Genomic DNA, 17500 nt, shown 5'->3' with positions numbered 1-17500 from the left:
GACCCACCAATGTGGCCCACAGTTCTCCAAACAAGAAATGTTAATTAAATGAAAGAGAACATGATCATCGTCCCACATTCTCTGGCCAGTCAGCCAGACTGAACACTGATAACACAGCTGGTACCACCAAAGAGAAATAAAGATGATGTAGCCATAAACACTAGATATATTAAGACAGATATTTTGGTCTATGTTTTTCCTGGCTAAGCCAAATAAGACCAGGCCTTCAACACAGAGAGATGTAGCTGTACCGCACGATGCTGAACCTGTTGCAACAGGCCCAGATGACATCAACCACTGGTCATCAATCGTGACTCAGGACCATAAACGTCCTAGGCCAATATAGCGCTGTGTGTGCGGACTATCCCCCCTATCCGCTGGGTCATCAGGACTATCCCCCCTATCCGCTGGGTCATCAGGACTACCCCCCTATCAGCTGGGTCATCAGGACTACCCCCCTATCCGCTGGGTCATCAGGACTACCCCCCTATCAGCTGGGTCATCAGGACTATCCCCCCTATCCGCTGGGTCATCAGGACTATCCCCCCTATCCGCTGGGTCATCAGGACTATCCCCCCTATCCGCTGGGTCATCAGGACTATCCCCCCTCTCCGCTGGGTCATCAGGGTCGGGGGTAGTGTTGGTGGTGGTGCTGCCCTGCCGTGTAACGCGCTGCTCCTCTCGCACTCTGCTCCGTCACCCATGCTTGTTGCCTGGTAACATTGTGGTCAGAACACAAGTATAAATACAAAGGAGGGTGTGAGTCAGTCGGTCGGAGAGGGAGGGTGGGGTGAGATAGAGGGAGGGTGGGGTGAGATAGAGGGAGGGTGGGGTGAGATAGAGGGAGGGTGGGGTGAGATAGAGGGAGGGTGGGGTGAGATAGAGGGAGGGTGGGGTGAGATAGAGGGAGGGTGGGGTGAGACAGAGGGAGGGTGGGGTGAGATAGAGGGAGGGTGGGGTGAGATAGAGGGAGGGTGGGGTGAGATAGAGGGAGGGTGGGGTGAGATAGAGGGAGGGTGGGGTGAGATAGAGGGAGGGTGTTCCCGTTGTGTCGTAACACTGAGAGCGACAGAGCTACAACAGCGCATGAGTCAGGCGGACGTTACTCAAGACGGGGGGGTTGTAACCTTCTCACTAACACAGATTAGGTTACCCTAGGTTACTGCGCGCCTAGGTTCAGAAGCTGCCGTGTGTGTGTGTGTGTGTGTGTGTGTACACAGGGTCACATTGGTAAGTAATGCTGATAGGCTGACAGAAGGTTCTTTGCTTCCATGTCAGATTTGTGTTTGTGTTTGATGGCTCGGCCACAGACACACCTGTCCACCCCCCCCCCCCCCCCCCCTGTCTGTCAACCCCCCCCTGTCTGTCCACCCCCCCCCCCCCCCTGTCTGTCCACCCCCCCCCCCCCCCCCCTGTCTGTCCACCCCCCCCTGTCTGTCCACCCCCCCCCCCCCTGTCTGTCCACCCCCCCCTGTCTGTCCACCCCCCCTGTCTGTCCACCCCCCCACCCCCCCTGTCTGTCCACCCCCCCTGTCTGTCCACCCCCCCTCTGTCTGTCCACATCACTGACATTAACATCATTATGGAAATACTACATGAATGGGGAGTGTTGCCTATTCATTCAGTAGCCTGCACAGTCGCGCGCGCGCGCACACACACATACACACACACTTCCATTATCGTCCATATTTACACAAACACACACGCACACACACTTCATAATCTTCCATATTCACACACGCACACACACACACACTTCATAATCTTCCATATTCACACACACACACACACTTCATAATCTTCCATATTCACACACACATACACTTCATAATCTTCCATATTCACACACATACACACACACGCACTTCATAATCTTCCATATTCACACACATACACACACACACACTTCATAATCTTCCATATTCACACACACACACGCACTTCATAATCTTCCATATTCACACACACACACACACACACACACACACACACACACCCTGAATAGTAGCACCGTCTCCGGTGTCTGTGTTCCCGAGGTTCTGTCTATTGTGGAGGCGGTGGTCTCATGTGTCCCGTTTGATCAGCCCTCCCTCCCCGGCAGAGGGGCGGAGCCGCAGTGCTGCGCTGTGGGCGAGGGAGAGTCTCTCTCTCCTATGAGGCGGCGTGCGAGGGATAATCTCTCTCTCCTATGAGGCGGCGTGCCAGGGATAGTCTCTCCTATGAGGCGGCGTGCCAGGGATAGTCTCTCTCTCCTATGAGGCGGCGTGCGAGGGATAGTCTCTCCTATGAGGCGGCGTGCCAGGGATAGTCTCTCTCTCCTATGAGGCGGCGTGCCAGGGATAGTCTCTCTCTCCTATGAGGCGGCGTGCCAGGGATAGTCTCTCTCTCCTATGAGGCGGCGTGCCAGGGATAGTCTCTCTCTCCTATGAGGCGGCGTGCGAGGGATAGTCTCTCTCTCCTATGAGGCGGCGAGCCAGGGATAGTCTCTCTCTCCTATGAGGCGGCGTGCCAGGGATGGTCTCTCTCTCCTATGAGGCGGCGAGCCAGGCAGTGTGTGTGGCTGTGACGTTTGTTGTGAAAGAGTATTCATCCTCATACGTGTGTTTGATAAACTGAGGGAGGCTGTAGATGTGTGTGTGTGGCGCTGCTGTGAGGAGTAACTCAGTCAGCCCATCATAACACGCTCCATCCCGCCTCTGTTATCTCTCTCTCTCTTTCTTTCATTCATTCTTTTTTTTAATCTCTCTGTCTCTCCATATGTTTTCAAAAATACGCTTCTCGCTGTGGCACGAACCGCCCCTGTCCCTCATCCTCACGCACACTCACAGGCATGAACACACACACACACACACACCGGCCTCTGGGCCTCGTCTACCAGCCATCTGGGAAGCGTGAGGAGTGTTCGCAGGTCGAAGGGGGCCGGCACACGCCGCTCATCTCAGGCTGTGGACGGACTACAGCGCAAACTTGGCCACGCAGAGGTGTCAGATGGGCTGAGCCAATAGCTCTCCCGCACCGAGCGCCATACGAGCCCCCGTTTGAGCAACACCACCAAAACTTAATTGCGGATTCAGAGACACAGTACAGCATCCAGACACGGGCGCGGTGGCGTTCTGACAGGCGAGGAATGCAAGCGCATCCTAGTGGCCTAGCAAACCAGACGCAGCGGCGTATGTAATAATGACACACTCATAAAATGGCATCAGCGGGTATTAGCCTAAGTGATCCGATATTTTAATTCGTAGCTCACTTCACTTCTTGCAATTAACTACCTGCCAAGTGGGCGGATCCGTCTGGTGAATCCAGTGCTGTGGTTTCTCCTGCGTTCCTTAATTGTTTTTGCGTGTCTCTAATCCCCTTTTGATTGGCTCGACCAGCGTGAAACGTGTGACTCCCCGCTGTTCTAATCCCATTTTGATGAGCCCACCGCACGGGTGGCAACTCATTTCTGTCCGTACATGATGGTCAATTATTCTGTGGGTCAGTGTTTCTTCTCACTTGTTGGTGGGCCAGTGCAGGGTAACCCTAACCCGACTTGATTCTGAATCCACAATTAATGATGATATTTGACTTACGTCCTAAGGTTACAGATCCCAAGCTATGGGAACACAGTATCCCTCGGGGATCAGGGAAATTGATCGATCTATCTATCTATCTATCTATCTATCTGTCTGTCTGTCTGTCTGTCTGTCTGTCTGTCTGTCTGTCTGTCTGTCTGTCTGTCCTTCCGTCTGTCCGTTTGTCCATTTGTCTATCTATCTATCTATCTATCTATCTATCTATCTATCTATCTATCTATCTATCTATCTATCTATCCACTGTATCTTGATGCAACATTATTCAGGAATATGAGCTCAATGTGTCACTACTGTAGGGTTAGGGTTAGGGTTTGCCCCCCAGAGGAGAGGGAGGGAACAGGGAAGTGATCCATGGGCCTATCATGTAGCGACCGCCATCCAATCAGAGCCTCTCTCTCTCTCTCTCTCTCTCTCTCTCTCTCTCCCTCTCCTTCTCTCTCTCTCTCTCTCCCTCTCTCTCTCTCACTCTCTCTCCCTCCATCTCTCTCTCCCTCTCCCTCTCTCTCTCTCTCTCTCTCTCTCTCTCCACAGGGGTGGTGCTGATGGAGATCTCTGAGGTCCACAGGAAAGTTCACCTTGAGCTGGAGGAGAACGTGAGTACTGCCAACAGTGGTGTGTGTGTGTCTGTGTGTGTGTGTGTGTGTGTGTGTGTGTGTGTGTGTGTGTGTGTGTGCGTGTGCGAGCATGTGTGTGTGTCTGTGTGTGTGTGTCCAGTACACAGTGTAGTTTATATAAATGTTTGCCTTATCATGTTTAATCTCATGCCTTGCCCCACCCAAGTGTGCCCTACCTCTGTTGCACTCTCTCTACCCTCTCTCTCTCTCTCTTTCTCTCTCACTTGTTCCATTCACACTGAGCATCAGTCAACCATTCAACTCTCTCTCTGTATATATCTATGACCATTCAATCACAGGGTAGTGCTTGAGCCTCTTTCTTCTATCTGTCATGTAACCTTCTTTCCTGTTTCACACTATCGCCTGGTGTTACACTGGCAAACAACTCTTAATGAGACTCAACAGCCACCTAGTGGAATAGCTGCACCTGCTGGCTTATTTTCCACCTTGTTTAGGGTTAGGGTTAGGGTTAGGGTTATGGGACATGGGCATGTCTGAACATGCCCTATGGAAATACCTCAGGGAACCGCTGATTATGTTACAGTAGCACATGGCGTATGGAGCAGACAGTTCAGTACTATTAGCATGCTTGCATTATCATAGAACCACAGTTGCTAACATTGACTGACAGTACAGTACTATTAACATGCTAGCATTAGCATAACTGTCTAACACTGACTGACAGTAAAGTACTATTAGCATGCTAGCATTAGCATTGCACCACTGTCTAACACTGACTGACAGTAAAGTACTAGCATGCTAGCATTAGCATAGCACCACTGTCTAACACTGACTGACAGTAAAATACTATTAGCATGCTAGCATTAGCATAGCACCACTGTCTAACACTGACTGACAGTAAAGCACTATTAGCATGCTAGCATTAGCATTGCACCACTGTCTAACACTGACTGTATCCAAGTGCAGGGAGGAATGGTAGGCTGCACAGTCAGATGTCGGCTCATTGAAACACCACATTGACTTTAGTTGAGCTAAAAGGCCCCTCCCTTGTAACTGAATATCCTGTATGGGCTCCGTTCACAGGGTTAGGGTTAGGGTTAGGGTTAGGGTTAGCCCTAACCCTAGATAGCAAGGCCAAGGTTCTGTGTGTCACCTCCACAACAGCGACCAATGGGACGTGCTCACGCTATCGCCATGCAAACAAAACAAACCGGCAGGCAGATACAGTACTGCTCCATTGTGAAGGGGGGAGTGCAGCTTATCTATGGTGAATGTTTAAATGTCAGACAAGATTTTTATGTAGATTAATGATTTCTAAAAAAGAATACTTCCACAGAGCTTTTAAAAAGGTGCAGAATAAAGTATTGCTTCCCCCACAAAAAATACATGAATACATTTCTAAATGTATTAATTGAAGTTTGGCGTGCCTCCAACAAGGCTCGTGAGCCAACAGCACTACGACGTTGAAACGACGCGGTCGTGTCGGATGGCAGGAGCGATCAGGAATCCTTTTTTTTTTTTACGGACTAGTCCACATCAAAATCTTGACTATTGCACCTTCAACCCATCGACGAGGGGCAATCTGAAGTGTGTCCATAACCTATGTGTTAATTAATTCACAGTACTGAGCAGAATAACTGCACTGTCTCCCTGCTCTCCCAGGAGAGAGAGAGAGAGAGAGAGAGAGAGAGAGAGAGAGAGAGAGAGAGAGAGAGAGTGGGCTAACTTAATGTACTTTGTGCTGTTATTATGTGGGACTCAGCATATCAGCTCCTCATCTCACGTGGAGGAAGCCTGGCTCAGTTCTGTGTGTTGCGGGGGTTGTTTACGAGGAGACACCAGGACCTGTTGTAATCTGGAGAGGGAGAGAGCGTATGGGGGGGTTGTTTACGAGGAGACACCAGGACCTGTTGTAATCTGGAGAGGGAGAGAGCGTATGGGGGGGTTGTTTGTGAGGAGACACCAGGACCTGTTGTAATCTGGAGAGGGAGAGAGCGTATGGGGGGGTGTTTACGAGGAGACACCAGGACCTGTTGTAATCTGGAGAGGGAGAGAGCGTATGGGGGGGTTGTTTACGAGGAGACACCAGGACCTGTTGTAATCTGGAGAGGGAGAGAGCGTATGGGGGGGTTGTTTATGAGGAGACACCAGGACCTGTAATCTGGAGAGGGAGAGAGAGTATGGGGGGGTTGTTTACGAGGAGACACCAGGACCTGTTGTAATCTGGAGAGGGAGAGAGAGTATGGGGGGGTTGTTTACGAGGAGACACCAGGACCTGTAATCTGGAGAGGGAGAGAGCGTATGGGGGGGTTGTTTACGAGGAGACACCAGGACCTGTAATCTGGAGAGGGAGAGAGCGTATGGGGGGGTTGTTTATGAGGAGACACCAGGACCTGTAATCTGGAGAGGGAAAGAGCGTATGGGGGGGTTGTTTACGAGGAGACACCAGGACCTGTTGTAATCTGGAGAGGGAGAGAGCGTATGGGGGGGTTGTGCCACGTGTGGGCGTCGGCTTGTCGCGTCGAGGCCACCACTGGTGTAAGAGCTCCCTCGCCCGCGCGCTGCTGAGTGAAGAGGAGAGACAGACAGAGAGAGAGACAGACAGACAGAAAAAGAGAGACAGACAGAGAGAGAGACAGACAGACAGAAAAAGAGAGACAGACAGAGAGACAGAGCTGACACAGAAACAGCTGCACTTCCTCACCAAATGTGAAAAGTATAAACATATTAGAGAAACACATTTTCCAAAAAATGAATCCGTAACAAAAGGTTTTCTTAACCTATTAGATGAGGATCCTACTATAGGGAGGACTCAAAGACAAGTACGTTAGCAGCAGTCTATGTTGCTGCCAGCCATAGACCTAACCCTAACCCTAACCCAGCCATAGACCTAACCCTAACCCATCCATAGACCTAACCCTAACCCTAACCCAGCCATAGACCTAACCCTAACCCTAACCCTAACCCTAACCCAGCCATAGACCTAACCCTAACCCTAACCCTAACCCAGCCATAGACCTAACCCTAACCCTAACCCAGCCATAGACCTAACCCTAACCCAGCCATAGACCTAACCCTAACCCTAACCCAGCCATAGACCTAACCCTAACCCTAACCCAGCCATAGACCTAACCCTAACCCAGCCATAGACCTAACCCTAACCCTAACCCAGCCATAGACCTAACCCTAACCCAGCCATAGACCTAACCCTAACCCTAACCCAGCCATAGACCGAGGGACAGTCAGTGACAGTCACCTGACACATCATTGCTGTTATATCTCACTTTTTATATAAAATATATAAAATAAAAATCTATATTTTTATTTATTTATTTATTTATTTATTTATTTATTTATTTACTGTTTCTTGCTGTTGCTGCTATATCGACAACTCTTCATTTGTTTTGTCTTGTAGTAGCCTATGTTTCTGTTTGTCTGCTTTGGCAATATGTACAGTGTTACATCATGTCAATAAAGCCAATTGAATTTTTTTATTATTTTTTTTTGAGCGAGAGAGAGAGACAGAGAAAGACAGAGAGAGTCTCACTCTCAGAGTCTCACTCTATCTCTCTCTCTCTCTCTCTCTCTCTTTCTCTATCTACCTGCAGTTTAAGACATTTCACAGGGAGATAATTGCTGAGCTGGAACGCAAGACTGACATGGATGTAAAATACATGACAGTAAGTACACACACACACACAATACCTCTGTACACCTGTAACACACACACACACACACACACACACACTGTGAAATGTGTACATGACAGTAAGTACGGCACCCTGTAACACACACACACACACGCACACACACACACACACACACTGTGTTTTTGAGCGTGCGTGTGGGATTCCATGGTAACAGCGCTCTTCCCTCCGCCCCAGGGGAACGCAACAAATACTGTGAATTACGTTATATTTCCCATACTGTCCAACTACAGTAATCTATCCATGTCCCTTTATATATCCCATACTGTCCAACTACAGAAATCTATCCATGTCCCTTTATATATCCCATACTGTCCAACTACAGAAATCTATCCATGTCCCTTTATATAGCCCATACTGTCCAACTACAGAAATCTATCCATGTCCCTTTATATATCCCATACTGTCCAACTACAGAAATCTATCCATGTCCCTTTATATAGCCCATACTGTCCAACTACAGTAATCTATCCATGTCGCTTTCCGGTGTCCTACATATCTGTGCTGCTTTGATTGCTCTGTGCTCGTCTGCGCCGAGAGATCATGCCGTTTATGTCTGACACTCACAGAACTGTCCTTACAAAGCAGCAGTAAGCATACTGCTAACCCTGTATGCTTATCAGTAGATTTAGCGTCCAGAAGCCTTTATATGGTGGTAATTATTTGATTGACCTTTATCTAACCTTATAAATCAACGGGGGATCGTATCTCATCAACAGCAATGACCCAGGAGGGGTGAAGAATAATTAAGACTCGCTTACAAGGTGGCTGTCATGAAGCAGCCATTCCCCGGGTTCTTATGTTCCCCATCTCTACAGAGCACATAGTGGGAACCTGAAAAAGATGTTCCCCATCTCTACAGAGCACATAATGGGAACCTGAAAAATATGTTCCCCAGTTCTGTATTCGCTTAGTATGACGTGAACTTGTCAAAGGCGTTAGGGTCAAAGGTGTTAGGGTTGGGTTTAGAAAATCAGAGTGGGTTTTTGTACAGTATGTGTGGGCCTGTTCAGGGAGTTAAACACAGGGCCCTGGGTAAATAAGACCCTGGGAACTTAGGACCCTGGGAACTTAGGACCCTGGGAACATAGGACCCTGGGAACTTAGGACCCTGGGAACTTAGGACCCTGGGAACATAGGACCCTGGGAACTTAGGACCCTGGGAACATAGGACCCTGGGAACTTAGGACCCTAGAAACATAGATATGCTCCAGTCATGACCACCAGTTTCTATCAATGTGTTGACATGGTGGCCACAGATGTTTACAAGTTGTCTGTTTGGTACCCATACACTTTAATTTAAACACGTCCTCCCTGTCTCCCTCCCCCCCAGGCCACCTTCAAGAGGTACCAGACAGAGCACAAGATGAAGCAGGAGTCCCTCGAGCGCTCCCAGTCCGACCTGAAGAAGCTGCGCAGGAAGAGCCAGGGCAAGAACGCCACCAAGTACGAGAACAAGGAGAGCGAGGTGAGAGACCCGCTGTAGCTCAGGAGGTAGAGCAGCTCGTCCGATGATCGCAGGGTCTGCGGTTTGAATCCCGGCTCCTCCTGTCGACATGTCGAAGTGTCCTTGGGCAAGACACTGAACCCCAAATTGCTCCCAATGAGCAGGCCAGCGCCCTGCATGGCAGCTGCCATGGTGTGTGTGAATGGATGAATGAGAGGCCTCTATTGTAAAGCGCTATATAAGTGCAGTCCATTTACCATTTAAACACACTCCTGAAGTAAACAGCGACACAGTGACACCTGTGATAGTGGTGCCTTGGACTCCGGATAGGCAGCCGGGCTCAGCTCAACCAGTGGTGGTCGCTGTGCTGTGCGGGGGAGGGTTTAGGGGGGTGAGTGTAAACCGAGTTGGATTGGTTGAACTCACTCCTCAGTATGAATACCGCCTACCCGCACCATCAAATCGCTAGCTTTCCGGGGGCGTAGCCGGCTAAAGTGGTGTTTATAAGAAGTCATGTGCGTTGGCAGACGACCCGAGATCGAACCCAGCGTGGGCAAGGGGGGTGGAAGTGATGCTGTGAGGTTGGTGACAGTGGAAGCAGTTAGCCCTTTAAACTAGTATATTAGTACCATGTTATATCCCTAGTGCCATTTGACTAAGAAAAGGTAATGCCAGGATGCCTAGAGTGAATTATCATATCATTATTAAATCTTTGATCAAAGTTTACCACTCCTCAACAATGGCCTCTAGAGACACTAAGCTTGGCCATGTGGGCGGTCAGCAGTAGGTCTCAGTTCAGAGAAGTTGATACCGTAGCACCCTTCTCTCAGCAAGATGCTCCAGGAGGATCCTGTGAGGGATGAGATAGGGATCATCCTATGAGGGATGAGATAGGGATCATCCTTTGAGAGATGAGATAGGGATCATCCTATGAGGGATGAGATAGGGATCATCCTTTGAGGGATGAGATAGGGATCATCCTGTGAGGGATGAGATAGGGATCATCCTATGAAGGATGAGATAGGGATCATCCTGTGAGGGATGAGATAGGGATCATCCTATGAGGGATGAGATAGGGATCATCCTATGAGGGATGAGATAGGCTAAGAGAAGAAAACACCAGCTTCCACTGGGGGGTTGATACTTATCTATGAGATGGACTTGTGTGTGTCCCTGTACCTTCAAACTGTTCAATGATTGGTTAAGAGAGATTTACATACTATACTTCCATTGGATAAATGCATGTCTAGGGGTGTATCCAGGGCTGAAAACTAACACCTGCCACCGGCCAAATGCAGGTAAAATTTCCAATTGGCGACTAGATTTCGGAAGGCTATCTGAAAAAAAAAAACATTTGGCCGGTAGATTTTTTCATCTCCAGTCCCCTTGGGTTAGGGTTAGGGTTAGGGTTAGGGTTAGATCTAACCCTAACCCCTTGGCAGGTGACTCACCGTGAGCCCCTGGGTGTATCTACAGTAAGCTACAGTACAGTATACAAATACAGAGTTCTGTAATTCTCATTACTTTTCAAGGAAACGTGTGACATTGTGTCTTTTTTGTGTAACCGAATGATAAGGTGCCCTTGAGAGTCCCAGGTAGTGATAGCGACTGGTTGGTTTAACTCACTCTTCAAGAGAGCGCTAACAGTCCCTCCAAGAGCGCTAACAGTCCCTCCAAGAGCGCTAACAGTCCCTCCAAGAGCGCTAACAGTCCCTCCAAGAGCACGTCCGCCCCATGCTGCCCTTTCCTGGATAAGCCCTTAACAAGTCTTATACAACGGTTAGTTCTGGTTCTTGATTCTGATTGGCTGGAAGCCGTGTTAAAAAATACTTTGTAACACACACCTGGGACCGCATATCATTACATTTTCAGTATTAACGCGTCTCCCATTTGATCCAATGCATTGTAGTTGTTGTTGTTGCCTGGCAACCCTTTTGTTAGGGGAACTATTTTGCTCGGCGGAATTGAGGGAATGATGCTTCGTTTTGAATAAATGTTTATATTTTACATTGCTGTGTGTTTATTTTACACTAATAGATGTAGTAACCGTTGTAAAAAAGCAATAAACCACTCGAGGCCGTGTGTTATAGTGTTATCCGCTTCGCGTCGTGCCTAACAACGCCCCCTAGCTGTTATAAAATCACTATAACACACGGCCTCGAGTGGTTTATTGCTTAATTATGCAACTGAGAAACAAGGTTACCTCTTCCTTCTGAGAATGATTTTTAAAAATACTGACAAGTGACTCAGTGACTATGGTTCCGGCACTCTCTCACACATACGCGCACACACACACACACACACACACACACACACACACACACACACACACTGTGAGCCAGGGACAGTGGGCGAGGTCTCTAGGGCCAGGCTGTACTTTCATGAAGGAAGGAGGATGTGCAGGTTGTTTGTTGTTCACCCTTGTTAGTTCCAGTTCCAGGAGCCCCCCCACCAGACTGTGCTCCCCTTCCAGGAGCCCCCCCACCAGACTGTGCTCCCCTTCCAGGAGCCCCCCCACCAGACTGTGCTCCCCTTCCAGGAGCCCCCCCACCAGACTGTGCTCCCCTTCCAGGAGCCCCCCCACCAGACTGTGCTCCCCTTCCAGGAGCCCCCCCACCAGACTGTGCTCCCCTTCCAGGAGCCCCCCCACCAGACTGTGCTCCCTCCTACAATAGGGGTCGGAATCCATATTATCATGATTACATTTCAAAGCATAGAATCGCGATTCTTACACGGATACGTTTTCCCCATGGCCTCCAACCCCTCCCCCATCACCCCCTCACCCTAATCCAACCCATTGCACACACACACACACACACAGCCAGAGGTATACACACACACACACACACACACACACACACACACACACACACACACACACACACACACACACACACACACATACTTTGCATGCAGTCATACTGGAAGAGCCAGTTGATGCCGCCCACAAACGGACACTGACTGAAACAGAAGAAAGAGAGACCTTGTTTGTCCCCCGTCGTACTCGTACACAAGGACACGCTGTCGTTCTGCTGATAGCATCTGTTAACATGCCCAGACAAAACAATGCATACTGCAGTGCGACTGCTAGGTCACAGTGATCCGTATTGTATTTAGTTGTGTACAGTGTGGTGTAATGTGTCCCAGTGTTACCAATATCTACAGTAGCGCCTCCACACCCAAAGCTGCCGTTGCCCAGCCTCAAAAAAACAAAACAATGGCCGTGCCCCTTGACCCGGGAGCCAGACCCCGGTGTGAAGTTCCCCATCTTGAGAAACATCAGAGCAGCAGTTGACCTAGGCAGAAAGAGCCTGTCCAACAGGAAGGAGGTAGAGAGAGAGAGAGAGAGAGAGAGAGAGAGAGAGACCAGCTCTCTGAAACCCTGATACTGTACACAGCTGAGCCAGGCTGTCTCGCACTCCAGGGAAGATATAGAGTTTCAGGAAGAGAGATAGCGAGAGAGAGAAACGAGACTAGTGGGTGATTGACACAGTAAAAAGGCCTGAATCACCTTTTCTAGACACGGTTCAGCGTTGGCCGTTGTCGACCTGTGGTCACTGGACAACTGACCAGTGCCCCTAGTCTCCTAAAAGTCTAATGTGCACAAGGGCGTCACCTACACTAGCTACAGTACACCTTATCAGCTCCTTATCACACCAGGAGCTACCCTGTCATAATGAAATATTCAGGGGATAGGCTCGTCTGCGTTAAAAGTCAATCAGTACATGGATTTCTTCTGGCATCATTACATAGCTGGGTTGTACAGTACTACGTATGCACCTATATACCACTTTGGGAACTGGCTGCTCAACCTGTATTAACACTTTGTTTTATACTGTATACCATTAGTATACGAATCCAAGCCGTAAGAGACTGAAAGTCAAGTGAAAACTGTTGCTTCAGCTCTTTCTGAGTTTGCAGCAGGAATCCCAGGAATTCCATCCTAGGTTTTTCTAGCCGCTGTGTTTTGACAGTTATCCCACTCTAGGGCTCCGTCTGCACTGCTAAAGAGGATTCATATTTAAATAAAATAAAAAATAAAATAAATTGATACACTGCCTTAATATATTTCCGGTCCTAGGCCCTCTGGGGCTACCTTATAGCAAAACATATCTGACACCAAATATAGTTACCTTAATAAATAACACAGATGACATTGCAAAATAGGACAGATCTTAGCTTTATTTATAGAATCTGAATCACAGAATTTAGCACACAGTATTTTGGACACGTTGGACAGTTCTGCTTATTCAGCTCCTCTAGTGCTCTGTAGATGCTCCTCTAGTGCTCTATAGATGCTCCTCTAGTGCTCTGTAGATGCTCCTCTAGTGCTCTATAGATGCTCCTCTAGTGCTCTATAGATGCTCCTCTAGTGCTCTATAGATGCTCCTCTAGTGCTCTATAGATGCTCCTCTAGTGCTCTGTAGATGCTCCTCTAGTGCTCTGTAGATGCTCCTCTAGTGCTCTATAGATGCTCTGTAGATGCTCAGTAGATGCTCAGTCTGTAGATCCTCCCGCTGCTTTCTCCTCAAATCAGCAGACTATTTATTAGTCAAAAGGCCAAAGTGTTTCCTTATCCTCGAGTAAACTTTCAGGTTCAGGAGGAAGCAGGAGTCAAGTCGAAAAGATCAAAATACACAAAAAATGCTCTATAACCCCCAACCCCCCCCCCCCCCCCACTCCCACCCTCATCAAAAAAAAAAGCTCCATTATGCTTTTTCACAGAGTCTTTATACAGCAACTGATACTTACAGTAATGTGCTGTAAGGGGACTGTCCGGAACAAAGGGCCAGTCACAAATTGGTCTGCACCCTCCTCCTTTTGCCCCCCAGGGGCTGGCTGAAGTGTCCAGGCCAAATTCCAGCATCAGCTCAGCTTGACATGGTTCTGCTGATGTCAAGGGATTTTCCACCTCTAGGCCGGTTGGCGGAGAGGGCCGGTCAACCCTTCACCCCTCAGCTGGACAGCACGCAGGGCCAGTCCTCATTCGGCTAGCGCGTTAGCTTCAAAGGCTAGGTGACGGCAAACAGCTGGTGAATTTTTGGATGTTGGCGTTCCTCCTTGTGTCTGTGTTCCTCCTTGTGTCTGTGTTCCTCCTTGTGTCTGTGTTCCTCCTTGTGTCCATGTTCCTCCTTGTGTCTGTGTTCCTCCTTGTGTCCATGTTCCTCCTTGTGTCTGTGTTCCTCCTTGTGTCCATGTTCCTCCTTGTGTCTGTGTTCCTCCCTGTGTCTGTGTTTCTCCTTGTGTCTGTGTTTCTCCTTGTGTCTGTGTTTCTCCTTGTGTCTGTGTTTCTCCTTGTGTCTGTGTTTCTCCTTGTGTCTGTGTTTCTCCTTGTGTCTGTGTTCCTCCTTGTGTCTGTGTTCCTCCCTGTGTCTGTGTTTCTCCTTGTGTCTGTGTTTCTCCTTGTGTCTGTGTTCCTCCCTGTGTCTGTGTTTCTCCTTGTGTCCATGTTCCTCCTTGTGTCCATGTTTCTCCTTGTGTCCATGTTCCTCCTTGTGTCTGTGTTTCTCCTTGTGTCCATGTTCCTCCTTGTGTCCATGTTTCTCCTTGTGTCCATGTTCCTCCTTGTGTCCATGTTTCTCCTTGTGTCCATGTTTCTCCTTGTGTCCATGTTCCTCCTTGTGTCTGTGTTTCTCCTTGTGTCTGTGTTTCTCCTTGTGTCTGTGTTTCTCCTTGTGTCCATGTTTCTCCTTGTGTCTGTGTTTCTCCTTGTGTCCATGTTCCTCCTTGTGTACATGTTCCTCCTTGTGTCTGTGTTTCTCCTTGTGTCTGTGTTCCTCCTTGTGTCCATGTTCCTCCTTGTGTCCATGTTCCTCCTTGTGTCCATGTTCCTCCTTGTGTCTGTGTTTCTCCTTGTGTCCATGTTCCTCCTTGTGTCTGTGTTACTCCTTGTGTCTGTGTTTCTCCTTGTGTCTGTGTTACTCCTTGTGTCTGTGTTTCTCCTTGTGTCCATGTTCCTCCTTGTGTCCATGTTCCTCCTTGTGTCTGTGTTCCTCCTTGTGTCCATGTTCCTCCTTGTGTCCATGTTCCTCCTTGTGTCCGTGTTCCTCCTTGTGTCCATGTTCCTCCTTGTGTCCATGTTCCTCCTTGTGTCTGTGTTTCTCCTTGTGTCCATGTTCCTCCTTGTGTCCATGTTCCTCCTTGTGTCCGTGTTCCTCCTTGTGTCCATGTTCCTCCTTGTGTCTGTGTTTCTCCTTGTGTCCATGTTCCTCCTTGTGTCTGTGTTCCTCCTTGTGTCCATGTTCCTCCTTGTGTCCATGTTCCTCCTTGTGTCCATGTTCCTCCTTGTGTCTGTGTTTCTCCTTGTGTCTGTGTTTCTCCTTGTGTCCATGTTCCTCCTTGTGTCCATGTTCCTCCTTGTGTCTGTGTTTCTCCTTGTGTCCATGTTCCTCCTTGTGTCTGTGTTCCTCCTTGTGTCTGTGTTTCTCCTTGTGTCTGTGTTTCTCCTTGTGTCCATGTTCCTCCTTGTGTCTGTGTTTCTCCTTGTGTCTGTGTTCCTCCTTGTGTCTGTGTTTCTCCTTGTGTCTGTGTTCCTCCTTGTGTCTGTGTTCCTCCTTGTGTCTGTGTTTCTCCTTGTGTCTGTGTTTCTCCTTGTGTCTGTGTTCCTCCTTGTGTCTGTGTTCCTCCTTGTGTCTGTGTTCCTCCTTGTGTCTGTGTTTCTCCTTGTGTCTGTGTTCCTCCTTGTGTCTGTGTTCCTCCTTGTGTCCATGTTCCTCCTTGTGTCCGTGTTCCTCCTTGTGTCCATGTTCCTCCTTGTGTCCATGTTCCTCCTTGTGTCCATGTTCCTCCTTGTGTCTGTGTTTCTCCTTGTGTCCATGTTCCTCCTTGTGTCTGTGTTCCTCCTTGTGTCCATGTTCCTCCTTGTGTCTGTGTTCCTCCTTGTGTCCATGTTCCTCCTTGTGTCCGTGTTTCTCCTTGTGTCTGTGTTCCTCCTTGTGTCCATGTTCCTCCTTGTGTCTGTGTTCCTCCTTGTGTCTGTGTTTCTCCTTGTGTCTGTGTTCCTCCTTGTGTCTGTGTTCCTCCTTGTGTCCGTGTTTCTCCTTGTGTCTGTGTTTCTCCTTGTGTCCATGTTCCTCCTTGTGTCCATGTTCCTCCTTGTGTCCATGTTCCTCCTTGTGTCCATGTTCCTCCTTGTGTCCGTGTTCCTCCTTGTGTCCATGTTCCTCCTTGTGTCCATGTTCCTCCTTGTGTCTGTGTTACTCCTTGTGTCCATGTTTCTCCTTGTGTCCATGTTCCTCCTTGTGTCTGTGTTCCTCCTTGTGTCTGTGTTCCTCCTTGTGTCCGTGTTTCTCCTTGTGTCCATGTTCCTCCTTGTGTCTGTGTTTCTCCTTGTGTCTGTGTTTCTCCTTGTGTCCGTGTTCCTCCTTGTGTCCATGTTCCTCCTTGTGTCTGTGTTTCTCCTTGTGTCTGTGTTTCTCCTTGTGTCTGTGTTCCTCCTTGTGTCTGTGTTACTCCTTGTGTCTGTGTTCCTCCTTGTGTCCATGTTCCTCCTTGTGTCTGTGTTCCTCCTTGTGTCTGTGTTACTCCTTGTGTCTGTGTTTCTCCTTGTGTCTGTGTTTCTCCTTGTGTCCATGTTCCTCCTTGTGTCTGTGTTCCTCCTTGTGTCCATGTTCCTCCTTGTGTCTGTGTTCCTCCTTGTGTCTGTGTTCCTCCTTGTGTCTGTGTTTCTCCTTGTGTCCGTTGCCAGATGGGACACATGTCCTGTATCACTCTCACCTCCTCTACGACTAGATTCCAATGTATGAGGCCATGTGGAGACTATGGAGACCTCATCCCTGGATGAGGCCATGTTTAAGCATGTGGAGACTATGGAGACCTCATCCCTGGATGAGGCCATGTTTAAGCATGTGGAGACTATGGAGACCTCATCCCTGGATGAGGCCATGTTTAAGCATGTGGAGAATATGGAGACTTCATCCCTGGATGAGACCATGTTAAAGCATGTGGAGAATATGGAGACTTCGTCCCGGGATGAGGCCATGTTAAAGCATGTGGAGACTATGGAGACCTCATCCCTGGATGAGGCCATGTTAAAGCATGTGGAGACTATGGAGACCTCATCCCTGGATGAGGCCATGTTAAAGCATGTGGAGAATATGGAGACCTCATCCCTGGATGAGGCCATGTTAAAGCATGTGGAGACTATGGAGACCTCATCCCTGGATGAGGCCATGTTAAAGCGTGTGGAGACTA

General features: G+C 48.8%; 1 protein-coding gene across 1 annotated transcript in view; it reads left to right on the top strand.

Annotated features, from left to right (window-relative positions):
- The window catches only part of baiap2l1b (BAR/IMD domain containing adaptor protein 2 like 1b), a 61615-nt gene that overhangs the window by 17460 nt on the left and 26655 nt on the right, over positions 1-17500 (top strand). Inside the window, exons 4-6 of the mRNA XM_084462478.1 lie at positions 4110-4171; positions 7762-7833; positions 9194-9328. Of these exons, the coding sequence (XP_084318604.1) occupies positions 4110-4171; positions 7762-7833; positions 9194-9328 (269 nt within the window). The remainder of the gene's footprint in view (positions 1-4109; positions 4172-7761; positions 7834-9193; positions 9329-17500) is intronic.

Source organism: Borostomias antarcticus, assembly GCF_949987555.1.
Source record: "Borostomias antarcticus genome assembly, contig: scaffold_94, whole genome shotgun sequence".
In the NCBI taxonomy this organism is placed as follows: domain Eukaryota; kingdom Metazoa; phylum Chordata; class Actinopteri; order Stomiiformes; family Stomiidae; genus Borostomias; species Borostomias antarcticus.
This window is presented reverse-complemented; position numbering and strand designations above follow the sequence as displayed.